The sequence below is a fragment of the Nymphaea colorata genome, chromosome 4 (genome assembly GCF_008831285.2).
Source record: "Nymphaea colorata isolate Beijing-Zhang1983 chromosome 4, ASM883128v2, whole genome shotgun sequence".
NCBI lineage: Eukaryota > Viridiplantae > Streptophyta > Magnoliopsida > Nymphaeales > Nymphaeaceae > Nymphaea > Nymphaea colorata.
In genome coordinates, this window is record NC_045141.1 from 21,851,049 (window position 1) to 21,869,003 (window position 17,955).

Below are 17,955 nucleotides of genomic sequence, written 5' to 3' on the forward strand. Positions count from 1 at the left end.
GTTGCGATGTAACTATCTACTTAAGACATCGGTTTGAAAGTGTACAACACTTGAGGTCTTTATTTGGTGATTGTCCTAAGAATAAGGACTACACGAGAAAAAGATCGGGAACGTACCGTTTATTTATGAAGTTATAATAATAAAAAAAGACACACGGACAAGATATTCATTTTTTTTAAAATTTTCTTCTTATTAGAAAATTGCGTGCAGGGAGACCCGAACAGGGGTCTCGGTCGGGTCAAGAAACTGCATGATTGACATGGGAGTGATCCTTGCACGGGACGTCAGAGTATCGAACCAGGCGGGCGGCCATGGTTGGGGTTGTGCTCTTGGTGGACTTAGGTCGAGGTTGGTTGCTCCTTGGTTTCGAGACGTGGGGCCTGGCGCGGGGACAAAAGGGGAATATCAGAAAAGGAATATTCCTTCTCTGTCTAGGGTTGTGTGGTATATAATCACGCTTCCGTCCTCTCCGTTTATCCTTGCCCAGGGGAAGAGAGACGAGAGACAGATTGAGAGTGGGAGAAGAGGGAGGTACCGGCCTAATTAGAGATAGTTTCTTTTGTGTGGTGAAGAGAAATGGAGCAGACCTTCATTATGATCAAGCCTGATGGCGTCCAGAGGGGCCTGGTTCGTTCCTTGAAATCTTCTCTTTTCCTATACACTTTTTAAAATCTCTTTTTTGAAGCTTTTTTTCGACCATCATTGTTTTTCTAGGAGAGGGAAGGATGATTTTTGTGGCTTTAGCTAGTTGAAAAGTTGTACTTCTTTGTTTTTGTTTTTTCTTTCTTTCTTGATATGGTCAGCGTTGAGTTTTTGTTTTGATGGTCGTTTTTGGTTCTGTTGGTTGTGTATTCTAAGGTTTAGATGCTAAAATATGGGATTCAGTTTTATGTTAGTCTTTTCATATTTAGATCAATGGAATGGTTTTGATGGTTTTTTTTTTATCTGCCAATTTCGTGATTTTGTTTGACGAGATGATGGGTGTGGGTGGTTTGTGACTCTCAGTTGCCAAATGTCGTCCAAATATTTTAATCCTTGATAGCATTTATACCGGGGATGTCGGTCCATTTAATTTATTTGATTATTCTCTCCTTTTTTTGTGTTCCAGGTGGGAGAGATTCTTTCTAGGTTCGAAAAGAAGGGTTTCTATCTGAGAGGTAGAGAGTTATCTTCCTTCTCATCTTCCTTCACAAAATGGATGGAAATTGATTGGTTTGTTTCCATTTGATGGTTAGGGTTGAAGATGACAACCGTTGACCGTCCTTTTGCTGAGAAACACTATGAAGATCTTTCAGCAAAACCGTTCTTCAATGGGCTTTGCGAGTACATCACATCTGGTGCTGTTGTTGCGATGGTTTGGGAAGGCAAGAACGTCGTTACCACCGGTAGGAAGATTATTGGAGCCACCAACCCGTCTGATTCCGCTCCTGGTACCATCCGCGGTGACTTCGCCGTTGAAGTTGGCAGGTATGGCTTTATTTAATTTAGTTCTGTTCTCGTACTAATTTAGTCCAATTTTATGTATGTTTTTACTCAAGAATATCATACATTATGAGGAGGTACCTTTTAATCTTGGCGGTGGTGAAAAAAATGGCCTTCTTTTCAATTATTGGTAGGTTTGGATGTATATGAGAAAGAAAGTTTCGAGTTTCTTATTATGTTGGTGGTAGGCAGCTAACAGAGTAGCTTTTTCATCCGATTGAACACCATTCGATTTAAATCTGCAACTTCTGTTTTAACTTCAACCCGACTTCTGTAAGAAGCGTTTGATGCAACTATTTTCTTGATTTTACTTCCACAGGAACGTCATTCACGGGAGTGACTGTGTAGAGAATGCAAAAAAGGAGATTGCTCTGTGGTTCCCCGAGGGTGTGGCTACCTGGCAGAGCAGCGTCCATCACTGGATCTATGAGTAAAGCAGCTAGAGGAGAGGGAGATTGTTCTTGATAGCGTTGAGGTTTTTTTATGGAACTCGAGTTTTGAGTACCCGTCATCGTATCTGTAGCCTTTGTTCTATTAGGGATGGACCCCTTATATTTGAGTTTCTTGTTGTTGGTCATTGTTAGTGATCCCCATGTCTCTGGCTGCTTATGGATGATGAGCACATGATGATTCCTTCCATTTGCATTCTTCTCAGAGACCGTTAATTTATAATAAAAGCAGCTTTTTTCCGGTGATGAACAGCTTCTCTTTTTCTCCTGCAAAAGAGGGAGAAAAATTCCACAGAGACGCCCTGAATTCGTGTCAAGCGTGTTCACTGCACCATTCACAAATGGGTTACGAACTGCAAAATGGTGGAACTGGGAAAAATAGAAAATCCGCAATTTGATCCGAATTTACGAGCCGAAGAACCCAACATCATTGGTCGTGAACTATCATAAATTCGACTTGCAATTTGGAGTTTGATGATTTTTTAGGGGCTTTGGCATTCCATATCTTCACATGCAATTGGATTGTGGGAAACGACTTTCAAATAGTAAAATTTGCCGAACGAGAAGACCGTGGATATGATGAAATTTAAGGCTTTTATTTATCATGGAGGGATCGTACAAAGGGCGGGCAAGAGACTCTGTCATAAGTTTGAGACATGTCTAGCTTCAATGACATCACTGGTCAAAGAAATGAGATCTTGGATTCTCCTGTCTTTAATAAAAGCACCCTGGGACTGATTTATGATCCTCATAAAAATGTTCTGCATCCTGCAAGCCATCAATTTAGAGATAATTTTGAAAAGGCTATTGCACATGGCTGTAGGACGAAAGTCATCAATCATATTAGCACCTACAAACTTCAGAATCAGCATGATGATATAGGTGCTGTTAATGGATTCAACAACTAACCTGCCACTGACAAAAAGTTGGACATAGCCATGCTAATCTCATCGCCAACTATATCCCGCATAGCCTGGAAGAAGTGATTCGAGAGGCCGTAGGGCCAGCAGCACTCTCAGAATCCATGCTCATAACAACTTCAGTGACTTCCTCCTTAGAAACAAGCCTCAAAAGGAACGCATTCTCTTCCGCCGACAGCCATCGGGACAGGTAGATTCCCAGAGGCACTTTCATCTCGAAGGAAGGAAGAGAAGTAACTAGTAGCCTCTCTGAGAATATTCTCTTGACCTTCAACTGAAATCTGATTTATGGTCCAACATGAGAGAAAATTCCTTCGAGATCTAGCATTAACTAGAGCTTGAAAAGAATTGGTATTACGGTTCCCTTCAAGGAGCTATCTCACCTTAGATTTGTTCTTTCCACATGATGTCCACCAAAAGAAGAGCTCGTTGTAGCTCCATTTTGATGGCATCGTTGGTAACTGGTTTAGACATGATGCTCATCACTTTAGGAATCTTATGACCCATTGTGAACAATTTCTATAGAGACGTCTCACTCGCATTTTTCTCTTCTCTCCTTTTTCCTTTTTAACTGTATAAATGAACTCCAACTCCAACTATACCGTGCAGTTCCCTCTCTTTCCACTAATCCTTAAAGGGCCTAGCATAATTGGTCTCTTTCCACTAATCCTTAAAGGGCCTAGCGTAATTGGTCTCTTTCCACTAATCCTTAAAGGGCCTAGTGTAATTGGTCTCTTTCCACTAATCCTTAAAGGGCCTAGCTTACAGACTGACTGATAGGCTGATGAAAGCTTTTAGTTTGATTTGTATGGATGCTAGTCCAAATGAAAGCTTTTAGTTCGATTCGTGTAGATGTTATTCTCTTGGATGCTAGTCCAAATAAAAGCTTTTAGTTCAATTCGTGTAGATGTTATTCTTTTGAACTGTAAATGGTAGCTGAGGGGTATCTGGTTCTCCATCTAAATTCCAAAACAGTCATGAACTTTAGAAAAAAGAAAAGAGATAAAGCTTCAGGGTATAAAGGTTGATGGGACCATAAGAATTCATAACCGAGATGTCTCCCTCCCTATAGGTTGATGAGACCATAGGAATCCACAACCGAGATGTTGGTAATGAGGAAAACTACCCATTGATAAAAAAAAACCTTTCGGACTTATTGAATAGTTCGATCGATGGCCTACCTCACGGCCCAATACGTATTTGTCGGACCAGAAACCTGGACTAAGATGCTTCCTTCTTTTGTTTTAAACCGGTTGCCTAAACCATGCTTTGAGCAGCAACCTGACAGTTCCATTATTATGGTTTGGTAGTTACGACTCGACACTTTCCCTTAGTGGTTTGGCAGAGCCGACACAGGGCGACAAAATTATCTGTCAATATGGGGCCTGAATTGATCAAAAACTAATTTTTATTTTTTTAATACAAAAGCATCTTACAATCCCATACCATAAACATTTTGGTTCTTGAGGCCAACTTGGACATCAGTAGCAGAGTCTGCAACTAATTTGAATACTAGTTATGCTGATAACGTACCAATGGCAATCAGTGCAGGTGGAACGGTAGGGATGAACTTGGAAAAGAACACAGCAGGGATATACTTATCGATTAACCATAAGTTGCCATGGGTAGAAGAAAAAGAAGAACTACCAAGAGAAGAGAGAGAAAGGATCGTGATTTGGTATCACTCGTAGCAAACTGGCAGTTTCGCAGCTGAGGAATCCGCCAATAAAGAGACCACGGACAAAGAGATAGAACTCAGGCTTGATTACCAAATATCCATCAACCTTTCCGCTTTGAGATGGAATCATGGAACCGTACACATACATCATAGATTCTTCCTTAGAGAATAAGCAAATCAACAGGCCTTCCTTTTCCTGTTTACTTTTTGAAAATAAGACACGTGAGCAAGCTTCAGCAATGAAAATCGGTCAGTTCCAGTTGCTCTAGTGGTGTCCTACACCATTGAGTTGAAACTTGAAGCTGCATTGGAACCCTGGTTTCTGCAGATTTTACGACTCAGTTCCGACATGACAGCTGCACGCTCTCCCGTTCTTCAACTGAAAGGTTTTATCTAGGTTTCTTGCAGATACAAATATACTAGGCATTCTGAACTCTTGGAATTATCCTCTACCCAGAGAAATGATGCTGACTCATTTAACCGCATGATCTCCTACACACGGGGTGTACCCGGCGCCTTTTCTAATCAAGGCAATCCCCTAGGTAAATTGTCATAGGAAAAGGGCATCACTTTTTCCTGTGTATGTGTGTTTGTGCTTGCTAAGAGAGAGAGAGAGAGAGACAGACAGAACATGTTTTTTCGTTTTTTTCTTTTCTCCTCTTCCAGGCAACTTTCGACAACACTCAAACCCCGGAAGGAACAAAGATTTCAGACTACAGAAGAGGCGAAAGGGAGTGGATAAAGAAGAGGCCTTCTTAACAGTTGACAGACTTCCATTTGTCACTGAAGTAACAATCTGTAAGATGGCATGTCTTCAAGACGTCCTATGTCTTCAAGCAACAACTCCTTTTCTAGCTGTGCACGTGTGGCCTTCATAACAGACTGCACCGATGCAGTAAAATAAAACATCAAATACTTAAAAGTCACACAGGTTGCATATGGACACGGAATTCAAAAGCAAGGAAGCTTACATTGAAGTCCATGTATGTAGCACGCATGGCAAGCCACTGCTCGTCCATCATCTTGAATGCAACACAATATAGCAGGTCAAATGCCCATTCGTTCTCTGTAAAGCAAGAACATTCAATGTTAGCTATAGATATAAAATTCATCGAGTTCCTCTTATCATAATAGTTATCCTCTATATCAGATCTTCCATCGTCATATTTCAACTGGTTCCTAGTCATGTATATTTAGTTCGGGCTGTCATGAACCAATGGATGGACTGCCTTAGTCCCTTAGGGGTCGTTTGACAGTTAGAACATTATGTGAGTATTCGATGAATCTACTCCAAAACTTAGGCAGTTTTATGGAATAATAGAACTAGGTGTCCATGAATCTGCCCCCATCTTGGGGTAGGTTTACGAAACACTCACAAAGTATTCTATTTACCAAACGACCCCTTAGAGGTACTTGGAGCTCAAGAAGAGCCTTGTAGCGTCTTTAACAACGAGGATAGTTCCTTGGAATGTTTCAAAAGAGAAAGGCGAAACTCAAAAAGAGAAAAGGAAAATGAACCATTTCCCCCTCTTCGCAGCTGGAACAGGTTGTAATCTCAGAAGAATGAGCGACTCAAGAATGATTAAGGCATACTTTACAATGACATATAGGTAGGTACATATAGGAAGAAGGTTTTAATCCACTAGTGTAAACAGAGTTTATGGACAAAATGGAGAAGGTAGCCAACTACGGGAAAGTTGGAGAAGCCAAAGCGAGGGAAAAAGAATAGGCTGAAGATGTGTCTCCACATACGCACCTGAGAGTAGTTTTGCAAAGACCAATCCCACCGTGCTCTGTGGCTTAGCTGCCAATGACACCAATTCTGCATCAGCATCTCCAAAATTTGAAAATTTACAACAATGTCTGTAGTACAAACCAGATAGGAGGTCAAGCATCTGAATCAGCATAAAAGTAATGTTTACACCAGCTACTGCAAATGGATACTCCCACATAGCTCGGCTTCCATCCTGCTTCCGCAGAAGATCTTGGAAAGATTTCTGCATAATTCATTATATCATAATCAATCATCACCATCATTTGGGTAAAAAAATAATTAACAATCAATTAATTGCTCTCAAGGCTCTCTTTAGATCTACCTAAAATTATTGTGTGCAGTAAACAAAGAAATAATAGAACCAAGTCATAACTATGCAATTTGCTAGTCTAATCCGTTTACACAATTTTTTGGTCTGAAAATCCAAATATATCATATACTTCAGCTACAGAAATAATGTGGATAGGTCCGATAGGATGGAAAATGAGCCAAGCGAAGCCAATCTTTTAAGTTTTCTAGATTTGCTTCTCTGTAAAATAATGAGTTCGAGTTCGTTTTGTTTCTGACCAGCAAAGAACCAGCTTGCATTGGTCATGTCACATGCTTTCTACATAGTTCAAGCTCACAAGACTCTGGACAGCACACATAGAATTAACTTGTGAATTATTGATAACAAGGGTATGCTTGAATTGTGACAATTTGGAATTGGAATGTTAGGCAAGACAAGCTTACGACACAAAGAGAGAGCTAAGCTATTTTCCACATCCTTGATAAACTCAGACAAAACCTGCAATGTAAGGTTTATAAAACTAAAAAGATTGTAAACATTTTCATTATAAAACTAAAAAGATTGTAAACATTTTCAACTCCGTTTTTCCATTTGTTTTTTAGTAAAAGGGTATGAGATAAATTGCACAATGACAAATGCACAAATATATACCACATATATGAGCATGACACATATAGTATAAAAGAAAAGGAGGTTTGCACATACCGGATAAGTCTTTCCAAAGAACAATAAGTTTTCCAAAGATATAAAACCCCCACCCCTGCATGTTCAGTTATAATAATTAGACAAGAAGATAGTTTCAAAATGATCAGGTATGAAGGAAAACAAGCAGAGAGTTGATTACATAACAATGAGCTACCTGAAATCTGTAGATGGATCTTTTCCCTGCCAACCCATTTGCTTCCATTGATCTGACACCAGATCACGAAGTTCTTCCTTGGGAAAGGCCACAGACCACAAAGCCCTTAAAGCTTCCTGGATTCATCATATGACACTAATAAGATATGCAGACTAACTTTACGTACCACTTGCAACAATTTCAACATGTAGTGCGATGCTACATCTTAACCTAACAGTGACATCTCTGAAGAAAACAATATTTATTAATTCAAATAAGTGATGACAATGCTTTGCCTTCCCCAACATCCATTACTCTTATTTATTAATTCAAATAAGTGACTATAATATTTTGCTTCTCCAACATTCATTTACTCTCTATAGTTATTTAGAAGATTTCAGGAAAAAGGAAAACTGAAAGTGACGTTTTTATCTGAACTAACAGGATCCCCAGTAACTGAAGTTTCAGATGACAATGACATGACTATCTGATAGCAAGCTCCCCCACTCATACAACTCAAACGCATTGGACCATTCTTATCATTCCTTCACATTGAATTACAGCAGGAACAGGTTCATAGTTCACCTTTTCAGTTGATGCATCTAAGCAGAGCCCAGAGACTGTTCCAGCAATGAGCAATTTTTCTTATTTTTGCACCCAAAATAGTGAGCCTGTAATGAACTTAGCACACTCCATTTTGACAAATTTTCAAGAAACAGCAAAGTAAAAAAATGCTGAAGCAGCATGATGACATCAACTGTAATGTATTATCTCTTAGGCAAGATGATCTTGAGTTTGAAAGAGGACTCTGACAACCTGGCAAGGGTAGGAAGGATACTTGGACATTCCATGTGCCCATTACAAACATCGAAGTGAAATGCATGATCATACCAATATGCATGATTGCAACAACTATAAATAAATAAAGAAAAGTAAAAGTCCCTTACAAAAGAATTAAATATGGAAACAAATAGAGATGGATTACCTGATGTTCGGGCCTTGAACTATCATAAGTAACTTCTATCCTGTTCTTCAACCTGTACAAACACCCCTCCTGACCCAAAACAGTATTGTATGTGGAAGAGGAGTCCATAAAGTATAAGGAATATGTCAATTTCATGTTGAAAAATTGCAAATTTATTTCATGACTAAAGCTTCCATCCAGAAAGAAGCAGACAAAAGGACAATCAGTCTGCATAGCACAGCATACACACACAAACACAGATCTTGGCTGCGTCTTGGCAAAGCAACATTCACATAATAAAGGTTGGTTGTTTAAGATCAGGAAATCTAAGTTTAAAATTTTCTAAAATTGAAAATAATGAAAAGCACCAGAAATGAATAAGCATAGATATATCCTCACTTGATATATGAAAATAAATTAGACATGTTTACTTGAAAATGTGTACTTACAAACTCAAGCATGTAAAGGACATTATTTTTTAGTCTTTCAAAACAAAATGAAATACCCTTGAATTTTCTACCTAAAACAACAGTATTTCAATACATACATACATACATACATATATATATATATATATATATATATATATAGTGTGTGTGTGTGAGAGAGAGAGACACACACACACACACAAAGACATATATGCATAAAGATGTGTTTCTCAAGCTTGGGAAGCAAATGCAGATAAATTATCATGAGAAGTGAGTAAGTCTTTTCACCACAAAAATTTCATAATATGATTTACAAATGGGAAGGTAAAGATTTTTGGGTAGAAAAATGCTTTTTCTAGAGAGAATATGCCATAAATTTAAAATAACCAGGGCACCCTTTAACTAGATTGCTGCACGAGCTAGAAATGAATGGCTTTGCAGGAAAAAGGAGATACAGAAAACTAAATTAGTGTGATTACACAAGGTAAATAATAAGATTCAAGCGAGAAACCTGTAAAGGGGTCAGGTCAAAGGAAGCACGTGCATCACTTTCTCTTCTCTGCGCACAAACACATGAGAGACCTCTCCCAATCCAAGCTGCCGACCCTGCAATCACCAGAGCAACAGTAAAAGAACAACTATTAAATTTGGAAATCAAAGCTTCGATAGAAAGAGAAGAAGGCCGCACAAAAAATCGATATTGACATGTACTATGGTCACAAAACATTATAGCCATTTGCGCTGCAGCGGATGACAAAATCCTTTTCTAATCGATCACAAATACAACAGTAAGAACAATCATAACAAACTTGCAACTACACGAAAACACAACCGCTGCCTCCATAAACAAGAGTACTCTCAAAGCCGACATGAGACATAAAAGTTCTGAAATGACCCCGCAAAATAAAGACACCGTGAGACGGATGATGAACTAGTGAAGAAAAATAAGAGAATGGTTTCAACATTCACAGCAGCTTTTGGATGTTACACTGGGACTATCAAGATTCCGTAATCACCCAAAAAAAAAAAAAACGCATCAACTCTCATATAACTTACTTCGTGTGGCATTCCTAAACTCTCCAAAGAATTTTTCTATCAAAAAAAGTTCACCAATCGATATCCAATCATAGTATCTCATCAATGGAACAGCTAAATTTTTTCTTACAACAAGTTACGTCGTTCAAATTCAATCTTAGTCGTCACCAAGAAAAGCATTTCCCAGCAAGATCCGAACTGCTAAAAATTTATAGGTCCAAGAATGGTAAAGCATTCACAAGACTAAATCAGCGGCTACACTTCTTCCTGAACAAATTCAAGAACAGAAATTACAAGAACCCACTGGAAAGTTAAGTGCTTTTTCTTAATTATAAGCAAAGACTTCCAATTCATTACATAACATCTAAGTCAACGGAGAGAACAGAAGAAGAAATGCATTCTAAATCCAGCAAAATTCAAGGAAACTGAATAATGATACATCAGGGACACCAAAAAAAATCTCCAAAAAAGGAATAAGAAAAGAACGTAATGCTCATCCATACCCGAAGTAGAATGGCAGCCGCCGGTACCACGGTCGATCCCTTGAGGAATCCTTCTCACCGCGACGAACGAACCCCCTCGCTCGTCCATTCTCCCCTCCACAGCATCACCAAAAACTCCAATGAAACGAAATTTCTTTATTTCAACACTCTTACGTCTAACAGCGACACCACTACCACCATCACCACCCTAGCCGCCACCGTCGCCACCACCACCAATAACAACACCCTTAGGAAAAATTCCCTCCCTTCTCCGCCCAAAGAAACGCAAAGAATGACTCTCTAGAACCACTACAAAATGGCACCAGAACCACCGTTTCGCTTCCCGTTCCCGCCACGACGACAAACCCGCAGAGACTCGAGAGGCTCCCCTCCCTCCCTCGAACTTGGATCCCCGATGTCACCGTTTTCAAGAAGAAGAAGTCGGCAAACGAAGAAAAGCAACAACGTCGAAAAAGAAGAAGAAGAAGAAGAAGAAGAAGAAGGGAAAACGTAATCCTGGGAATTGCTTTCTGTTTCAGTTTCCGCGTCCGAACCTCTCTCTCTCCCTCTCCCTCCCTCCTCTCTGCAAGAGAGAGCGAAGTTGTCGTCGTTTCTCGTTATATACATCCACGCGCGTAAGGTTGGCGAGAAAAGCAGACAGACAGACGGGGCCATCAGAAACAAAAGACGAAAGAAAAGGAAAAATAAATTACTAAAAGCCGCTAGCTAATTTTTTTATTTTTTTTGTAGCACCCAACATTTCGGTTCTTACTTTATGCTGCTTGCCATGCCATGAGATCGAGACTTGAGAGACACTTCCTCAGTAATTGGTTACTGAATTACGAACTTGTTTACTCCAAGAAAATGATTAAACTTCATCTGATCATCGACTCTTTTACCTATTCATAACTTGGCAAAGATGGTTTTGTGCAAGGCAGAAAATATTAATTTACATTGTGGATCTTTGTTGTACACCAACCTTACCGGAAGACAACCAACAATCTTTTCTGAAGAGGCAATATAATAGATTTAGAAACATCTTGAGCTATCAGGTTTCCCAGATAGGAATTCATTCATTAGATATTGCCTTAGATATGTCTTTTGATGGCCAAAGTTGATCGAACTCATGCTATTTTCATTTCATTTCCGGCTACCAACATGTTCGGATTTCATCTTATAGATCTTATTACATAAGAAAAGCACATATCAAATTTCAATTTGATTTCTGATTACATGTTTTACCCCACCACTGGAAGAAGACTCGAAGGCCTCCCATTCCCAATTGGACCTTATACTTTTTCATATTATCCAATTTTTGAAGTTTTTACAAGTTGTGTTGCTTAAAGTGTAAAATCTTTCTTATTGAAATTTCAAAGAAAGATATGCCCTGAAATTCTCTACTAATTCATTCAAACCCATGTTTTATTTTCCCAAAATTCTGATTAACGTGATTACCGTTTAGCCCGTGATGTCCATGACTAAGATCTGGAGGGGACTTGGCGGCTGGGTCAAAGTGGGGATAATTTAATATTGACCTAAGTAAGCGTTGAACTCCTCTCAGTGGACCAAGTCTCCGGTCTAAGGCGTCAACTTTGTCGACGGGAGAAAGCGGCGCATCTTTCCGTCGCTCAGTCCTGTTTCCAGACTTGGTCCGATGCACGGCCGGAGTCATCAATGTCGCTCCGAATCGCAGCGTATCGCTCAATTCATATTCCATTTGTTCATGCAATATAAGGCCGATACATGTTTCGTTTTAATCTAAGTTTTCAAAATTTTTTTTTAAGTTTTGAAAAGCAAGAAAATAAGACCATATAGGAGTCTGGTTAGCTGGTGAGAGCGGATTGTTGCTTAGATATTCATGAGCACTACTCTTTTGGACTGGACCACCAAAAGGTGGTATGTGTTACTTGCGAGTTAGAACGAAACAACTATAAACGAAACAACTATAAGTTTACCCAAGCTTCAACGTAGCTCTAAACCCTAAACCGATGAGAAAAGAATAAAGAGTTTTGGCATCTCACCCAGACAGTAGGATTCTCTCCGTTTCACTCGAATGAAAATTATAGGATTCAAGAGGTTGCCTCAATTAATTATTATCTTGATCCGGGGCTAACCCTAGAAGATTGTGCTTTTATGATTTTGATGAAACAGATGTAACTGCATATCGGCATCGACATGTTCATTCGACAATTAAATCGTTTTAACAAAAAATTTCATGGTCTCAGGGGTTTTGGTCTACGTGATTGGGGCTAGTGCCTGGTAGGCGGTTAGTCGCTAGTTTAAATCTCAGAGCACTAGTCTCTTGTAAAAGCCCGCAAGGAAATGTCACAAGTCTCTTAGCCCTAGGTAGTTCATAACTTTGGCCTCCTTTTTTTTGAGCTTGTCATTGTCTTTTATCGCTTGGCCACCACCAAAAAAATATTTGATACACACTACAAGCTCAAGTTCATCGTTTTCTTATTTCCAAGTATAAAAACAAAGCTTGTTTCCCAAATAATCTATTGAATAAAATCAGTTTATATTAGTTAATGAAGCTCATACACACCACTCCGGCAGTAACCTCATTTCGCTGGAAAAAAGAATAAACATTTCAATATCCTATCCTTTGGTGCTTTCTAAGCAAGTATTATAATAATAGTCGAATGTATTTTATATATGAGTAACATGAAGAGCATAAAAAACACTGAGGACGCGAGGACAAACAATGAATAAGAAATGGAAAAAGGAAGAACTAAGAGACAAGCTTTCTGTTATGTAGAAAATGTGCTTTCTAGAAATGGGCAACCAGCTTCTCCAAGCTTCCGCCTCTTTAAAATAATTCATAAAATCCATGGAGGTTTTGGCTTCTAAAGTACGCACTTTTGTTCGTACGATAACTTTTTTTTTAATTTAAATTTTCTCAACTTTTTAAGTGCCAAAGTTTATTGCCATTATATAGTCAAATGTGTCGTGAACTTACTATTATCGTGCAAATGATTTTTTTAGTGTTAAAACTTGAGTCAGGAAATGCACAAAAATATGAATCATGCGCACATTCTTTGCAAGAATTAGAACCTTACAGATATGAAAATGATACAGGTGTGTTTTCTTCTCCTTATTCTAGGAAATTATCTCTTAACATACCTGCAAGTTATATTTAAAAAGATTGAATCAAGCACTCTGAATTATGATTCTTATGATTTATACATTTGGTCCAGTGCTCTACTGGTTGATTCATATGAGAGACCCCATAAAATTGCATTTTCATATGTGTTATTAAATAATGTATTTAAGGTGGTGCTTGATAAAAGGAACATATTGCTTGTTCTCTAACATGCATCATGTTTTTGTTGTAGAAAACATACCGTGACTCCAGTATTTGATTGTTAAATATAAAAACAACGTCCACTATGTTTCCAAACAAAAAACATAGTGTTTTTTGGAACACAAGTTTTACAAATATCCTCTAAGACACCTAACTGTATGGTATCCAATGCATTATAACATAAATAAAAGAACTTATTAAAGTAATTAAGAAATATGGCCCAAATTGTCAGTACAATTAACAAGAACATGTTCAAATTTTGAATAAATTATATTTAACCAGCTAGTTTACAAAAGTTTTATATATATATATGTGTGTGTGTGTGTGCACGTACCACCAAAAGAGGCGTGCATTTGTGAAATTTTCCAAACCCAAATGCTAAAGGAAGAAGAACATATGTGGTAGGGATGGAAGGAAAGTTATAATGGAGACTTTGGGAATGCAGCAAATATCTCGTGAGCTGTCGAGTTTGGCAGTTTGCTACAGTTGCTTGAAATTGGATAGTCACCTCCCTAACGTATAGGGACTCCCCAGATTCCAAGATACGGCGTGTTTGACAGCCTTGGATTTCATATCCATGACTGAGGACTTGGAGAGTAAACAAACACCAGATTCCATCGTTATTGGAAAATGAGGATTAATGATACGTGAAACATGGATTTAAGGTCCGAATAAGTGTAGATCTTAAGTCCGACTTAAGATCGATGAACCATAAGGATCTTTTGTTACATCAGCATGAATTTCAAATATTTAATCAAACGCCCCCTACGTAGTAGAGTGTCTAAAGTAGTATAATACTAACAATCACTACAGTAAAGTTTCATATACAGCAAAGTGAAAGAACAGAGAAGTATACATAAAAGTTGTACATGGCTAGAAATTTGATAGTTTGAGAGAGAGAGAGAGAGGAGACTGCATTAAGAATGGGCGTATTTCTGAAGTTTCCGAGTGCAAAAGGAAAGATGGGTGAGAACTTATGGAAAAGAAGGTTCGCCTTCTCACAGAAGGGACACAAAATTTCGTGAATTAGAAGGCTTAGCTACCAACTTGGAGACGAAGATCAGAGACTGGAAGCCATGAAAGCACACAAACACACGCTATAACAACGGCGCATTCAAGAAGACAACAGGCCAAAGAAGAAAAGCAGACTGCTGCGGTAGGTTAGGTTGCACCACCACAGCCCACCCATGTGGAAGCAACAACGCGGAGAGCCTTTTGCGGCCGACAATTTTTCTTTTCTTTTATGATGTGGGCGTCCCATCTTTCAACCCAAACTTTTCTTTCGTTTTTCCAAAAGAATCATCCTTTTCTTTCTTTTCTTTATCGGCTGACAGAATCTGTGGCTTCCCCACACTGCTAAGCTCCCGAATAAGTTAACACCCACTGTCCATTGTTGGCCAGAGTAGGTCCAACTGCAACTTCCGTGCTCTTTATCCAAACACTCGGCTTTGCAAGCAAAGTCAATGTTGGCATTGACAAATGAAACTGAGAGAAGACAGCAGGGAGAGATTTTCTAACTGCTGCTTCTGAGATCCGCAGTAACTGAGAAGATACTGAATTGGTAGTGAACAAAGCAGGAGGACTTGAACCTGAAGCCTTCTTTGATGCTTTGGGCAGTCCGACCTCGATTGTTTGGTCTGAAAAGAAACAAAATATCTGTAAGTTGGAGGAATTCAAGACCATGTCATCAAAGAAGAAGGTCTGCAAGTAACCTCCATGAAGAAGAAAAGACTTTCTTCCCTTTCGAACAATTTTAAACCTATAAAAGAAGCTGGATAAGATCAACATACGGATAGGACAGGGCAACCAAGAGAGATATTTTTTCAGTATTAGGTAGGCAAGACCACCTTTTTTTCTTCTCTTTTCTAACTCCACTAGATGATGTTTTCTGCGCTATAGTAACGGATAAAGCGAATTTATAGGAGGGGGGAACAATCAACCGCTCATAATGCACCGAAGTTTGATTATAAGTTAAGCTATCACATCGAATTGGTGTGAGTCAAAGACTCGGTCTTCGAGTGTGCAATAACAAAAATGTCAACAGGTTTAGAACAAATCTAAAGAAGAGGGAGGTCAAAGGTCGAAGGAACACAGATACTGCAATTTTGCTGCCGCATCTGCGTCGACATGCTGATGCAGACACGGGTACAACGACACTAAAAAAGTAATACTATTTTTTTTGTCTTTTTTCATATTAATTTTAATGCTTTCTACAGTAATTTTGCAGATTAATTGTCCAAAATATATCTTTCAACCGTTTCACATTTTTCTCACATGTTTTTCATTAATTTTGATATATATTGAGTGAATGGTACCTCTAACTATGGATGATTGAAAGAAAAACATGAAGAAAAATGAAGGAATTAATATTATACGACCAAAATGACCACCATTTTCTTCTCTTTGTTTTTTCTTAACCGTCCATCATATTGGATTAGAATGTCCTAATTAAATTGCTGAATTACTCTAAAAGGTTAAAGTCGCCATTCAAATTTTATATTATAATTTTTAAAATTACCATGTCCATACCAACTTTTTTGAACCCATACAAATTTGCATGTGACTTAGGCTAAAGTGCTCGACCTCAATGTATTCACCTTTTAATTTCGTTCATTATATTGAAACTACTTGTAAACAACATGAATGATCTCGCATTTACTTTTTTCCGACAGAGATTTCGCAAGCCGTTGGAAAGGGGAGGAAGGTCACATGGGGTGCTTGGGATGTGGACCATGCATGCAGTTTGGCATGATGCATTCAATCTAATGAAACCATGGACTTGGATCCTCTTGGCCTGCATGTGATAGTCATCATGTCTTTTTCATGCTTCCTCATCTCACCATCATGCATGATTTAGGGCCAAGTGGAAGAAGGAAACAGCTCAAATTTTCAGCAACAAATTTTCAACATTAGTAGTATTTGGTATCATGAAGACCATAACATACGTTTTGTTTTGTTGTTTTGGTAGTGCCAATTAGTTTTCAAGGCTTTTTTTTGTGAAACAAGCAATGAGTTTATTTATTTAATAGAATTCATAGATATACCATTGATTGTGCTTTGCTTTGTCTATGTTTTACAGGAGAAGGAAGGAAAAAAAATGACATTTTTCTTGTCTGTGAAGTTACGTACTTTGAGAGAAAGTTGGAGAATACCAACTTGATCAGAGCTAACCGCAACTAATTAATATTTTAGTTAACGGCAACCTAAACAAGGTCTATTTTTGAATTGCCTAATGTTCTAAACGTGAATTATAAGCTTCTATTGCGATATTTTCTTGGAATTGGTGTGGTAGGTAATGGATCCGTAGATCTTGGGATCTGCCACTTCTTGCTTTTCTAGCAACTAGAGAAACCTACTTTTCTCAAAACAAGAGAAGCCACTTATAGGGTGGGAGACCAGGTTGGGCTGATTTCACCTACTGTGAATGTGTGAAGGTCTTATGAATCTCAAAAGCGTGTTATTATCTCAAGCGGTAGGGTTCGGCACCAAAGCTGGTTATATGCACATGCATGTGCGCTATATACAAGCCCATGTACATGACACTTACCCTTTAGAAGGGGGTCAGAAGAATACATGTCATGCATTGGGGGCGGTATGTATGGTGCACCCCCTATACATAACCACCTCTTGCACAGCCCTACAAGAAAGGACATTTTAGAACTCCAACCTTATTGTTCATCTGTTTATGAACACCCGTGTGTGTATACGTTTTTGTGTGCGTGTGTCTATAAGTGTGTGTATGTATGTATGTATGTATGTATGTATATATATATATATATATAACTCTTATTTAGTACTTAGGAAAAAATTAAGCTTATGTACCTCTCAAATGTTACTCAATTTTTTATCATATGGATGTTATCTATAACATTGTTAATTTTATGAGAATCAGCCTTGATGATTAATGATTAAATCACCATCAAATCAACCCCCCCCCCCCCCCCCAAAAAAAAAAAAAAAAACAACCAACCCCCAAAAGTTGCTAAATTTGATTACTAAAATAGCATACATTTACATGAAACTGTGAATCAAAAGTTAGTCCTCATGTAGATCAAATTTGCATGGTCGAATTTGATTAAAAGAACTTAAAAAAAGAATGAGATTCAAAAGATACTTGCACATAGTTTTGCCTCTATGCTTTTCAAAAACTATACATCAACAATTGAAGGATTTGGTACTTTGGGAAAAGCAAACTTTTATGATTGGAACTTGACGAAAAAAAGGCAGCCTACCTGTATAGCTGATCCCAATTTACTCAAAGTTGGTATGGTGGGCCATTGGCAATCTTCTCTGATGAAGGCCAGGTTCCAGC

General features: G+C 38.4%; 2 protein-coding genes across 2 annotated transcripts; one reads left to right on the forward strand and one right to left on the reverse strand.

Moving 5' to 3' along the window:
* Nucleotides 1-468: 468 nt before the first annotated feature.
* LOC116252126 (nucleoside diphosphate kinase 1-like) lies at nucleotides 469-2,177 on the forward strand. The gene is made up of 4 exons (XM_031626203.2): nucleotides 469-627; nucleotides 1,109-1,157; nucleotides 1,236-1,467; nucleotides 1,802-2,177. The coding sequence occupies exons 1-4, from the start codon at nucleotides 577-579 to the stop codon at nucleotides 1,914-1,916; spliced, it is 447 nt and encodes a 148-aa protein (XP_031482063.1). The 5' UTR covers nucleotides 469-576; the 3' UTR covers nucleotides 1,917-2,177.
* A 2,413-nt stretch (nucleotides 2,178-4,590) lies between these two features.
* On the reverse strand, nucleotides 4,591-10,956 carry LOC116253713 (uncharacterized). The gene is made up of 9 exons (XM_031628683.2): nucleotides 10,361-10,956; nucleotides 9,334-9,428; nucleotides 8,416-8,484; nucleotides 7,452-7,567; nucleotides 7,298-7,352; nucleotides 6,406-6,526; nucleotides 6,286-6,333; nucleotides 5,501-5,595; nucleotides 4,591-5,411 (listed from the first exon to the last, which is right to left on the reverse strand). Exons 1-9 carry the CDS (start codon nucleotides 10,446-10,448, stop codon nucleotides 5,310-5,312), a joined length of 789 nt encoding a protein of 262 aa, XP_031484543.1. The 5' UTR covers nucleotides 10,449-10,956; the 3' UTR covers nucleotides 4,591-5,309.
* Nucleotides 10,957-17,955: the final 6,999 nt, after the last annotated feature.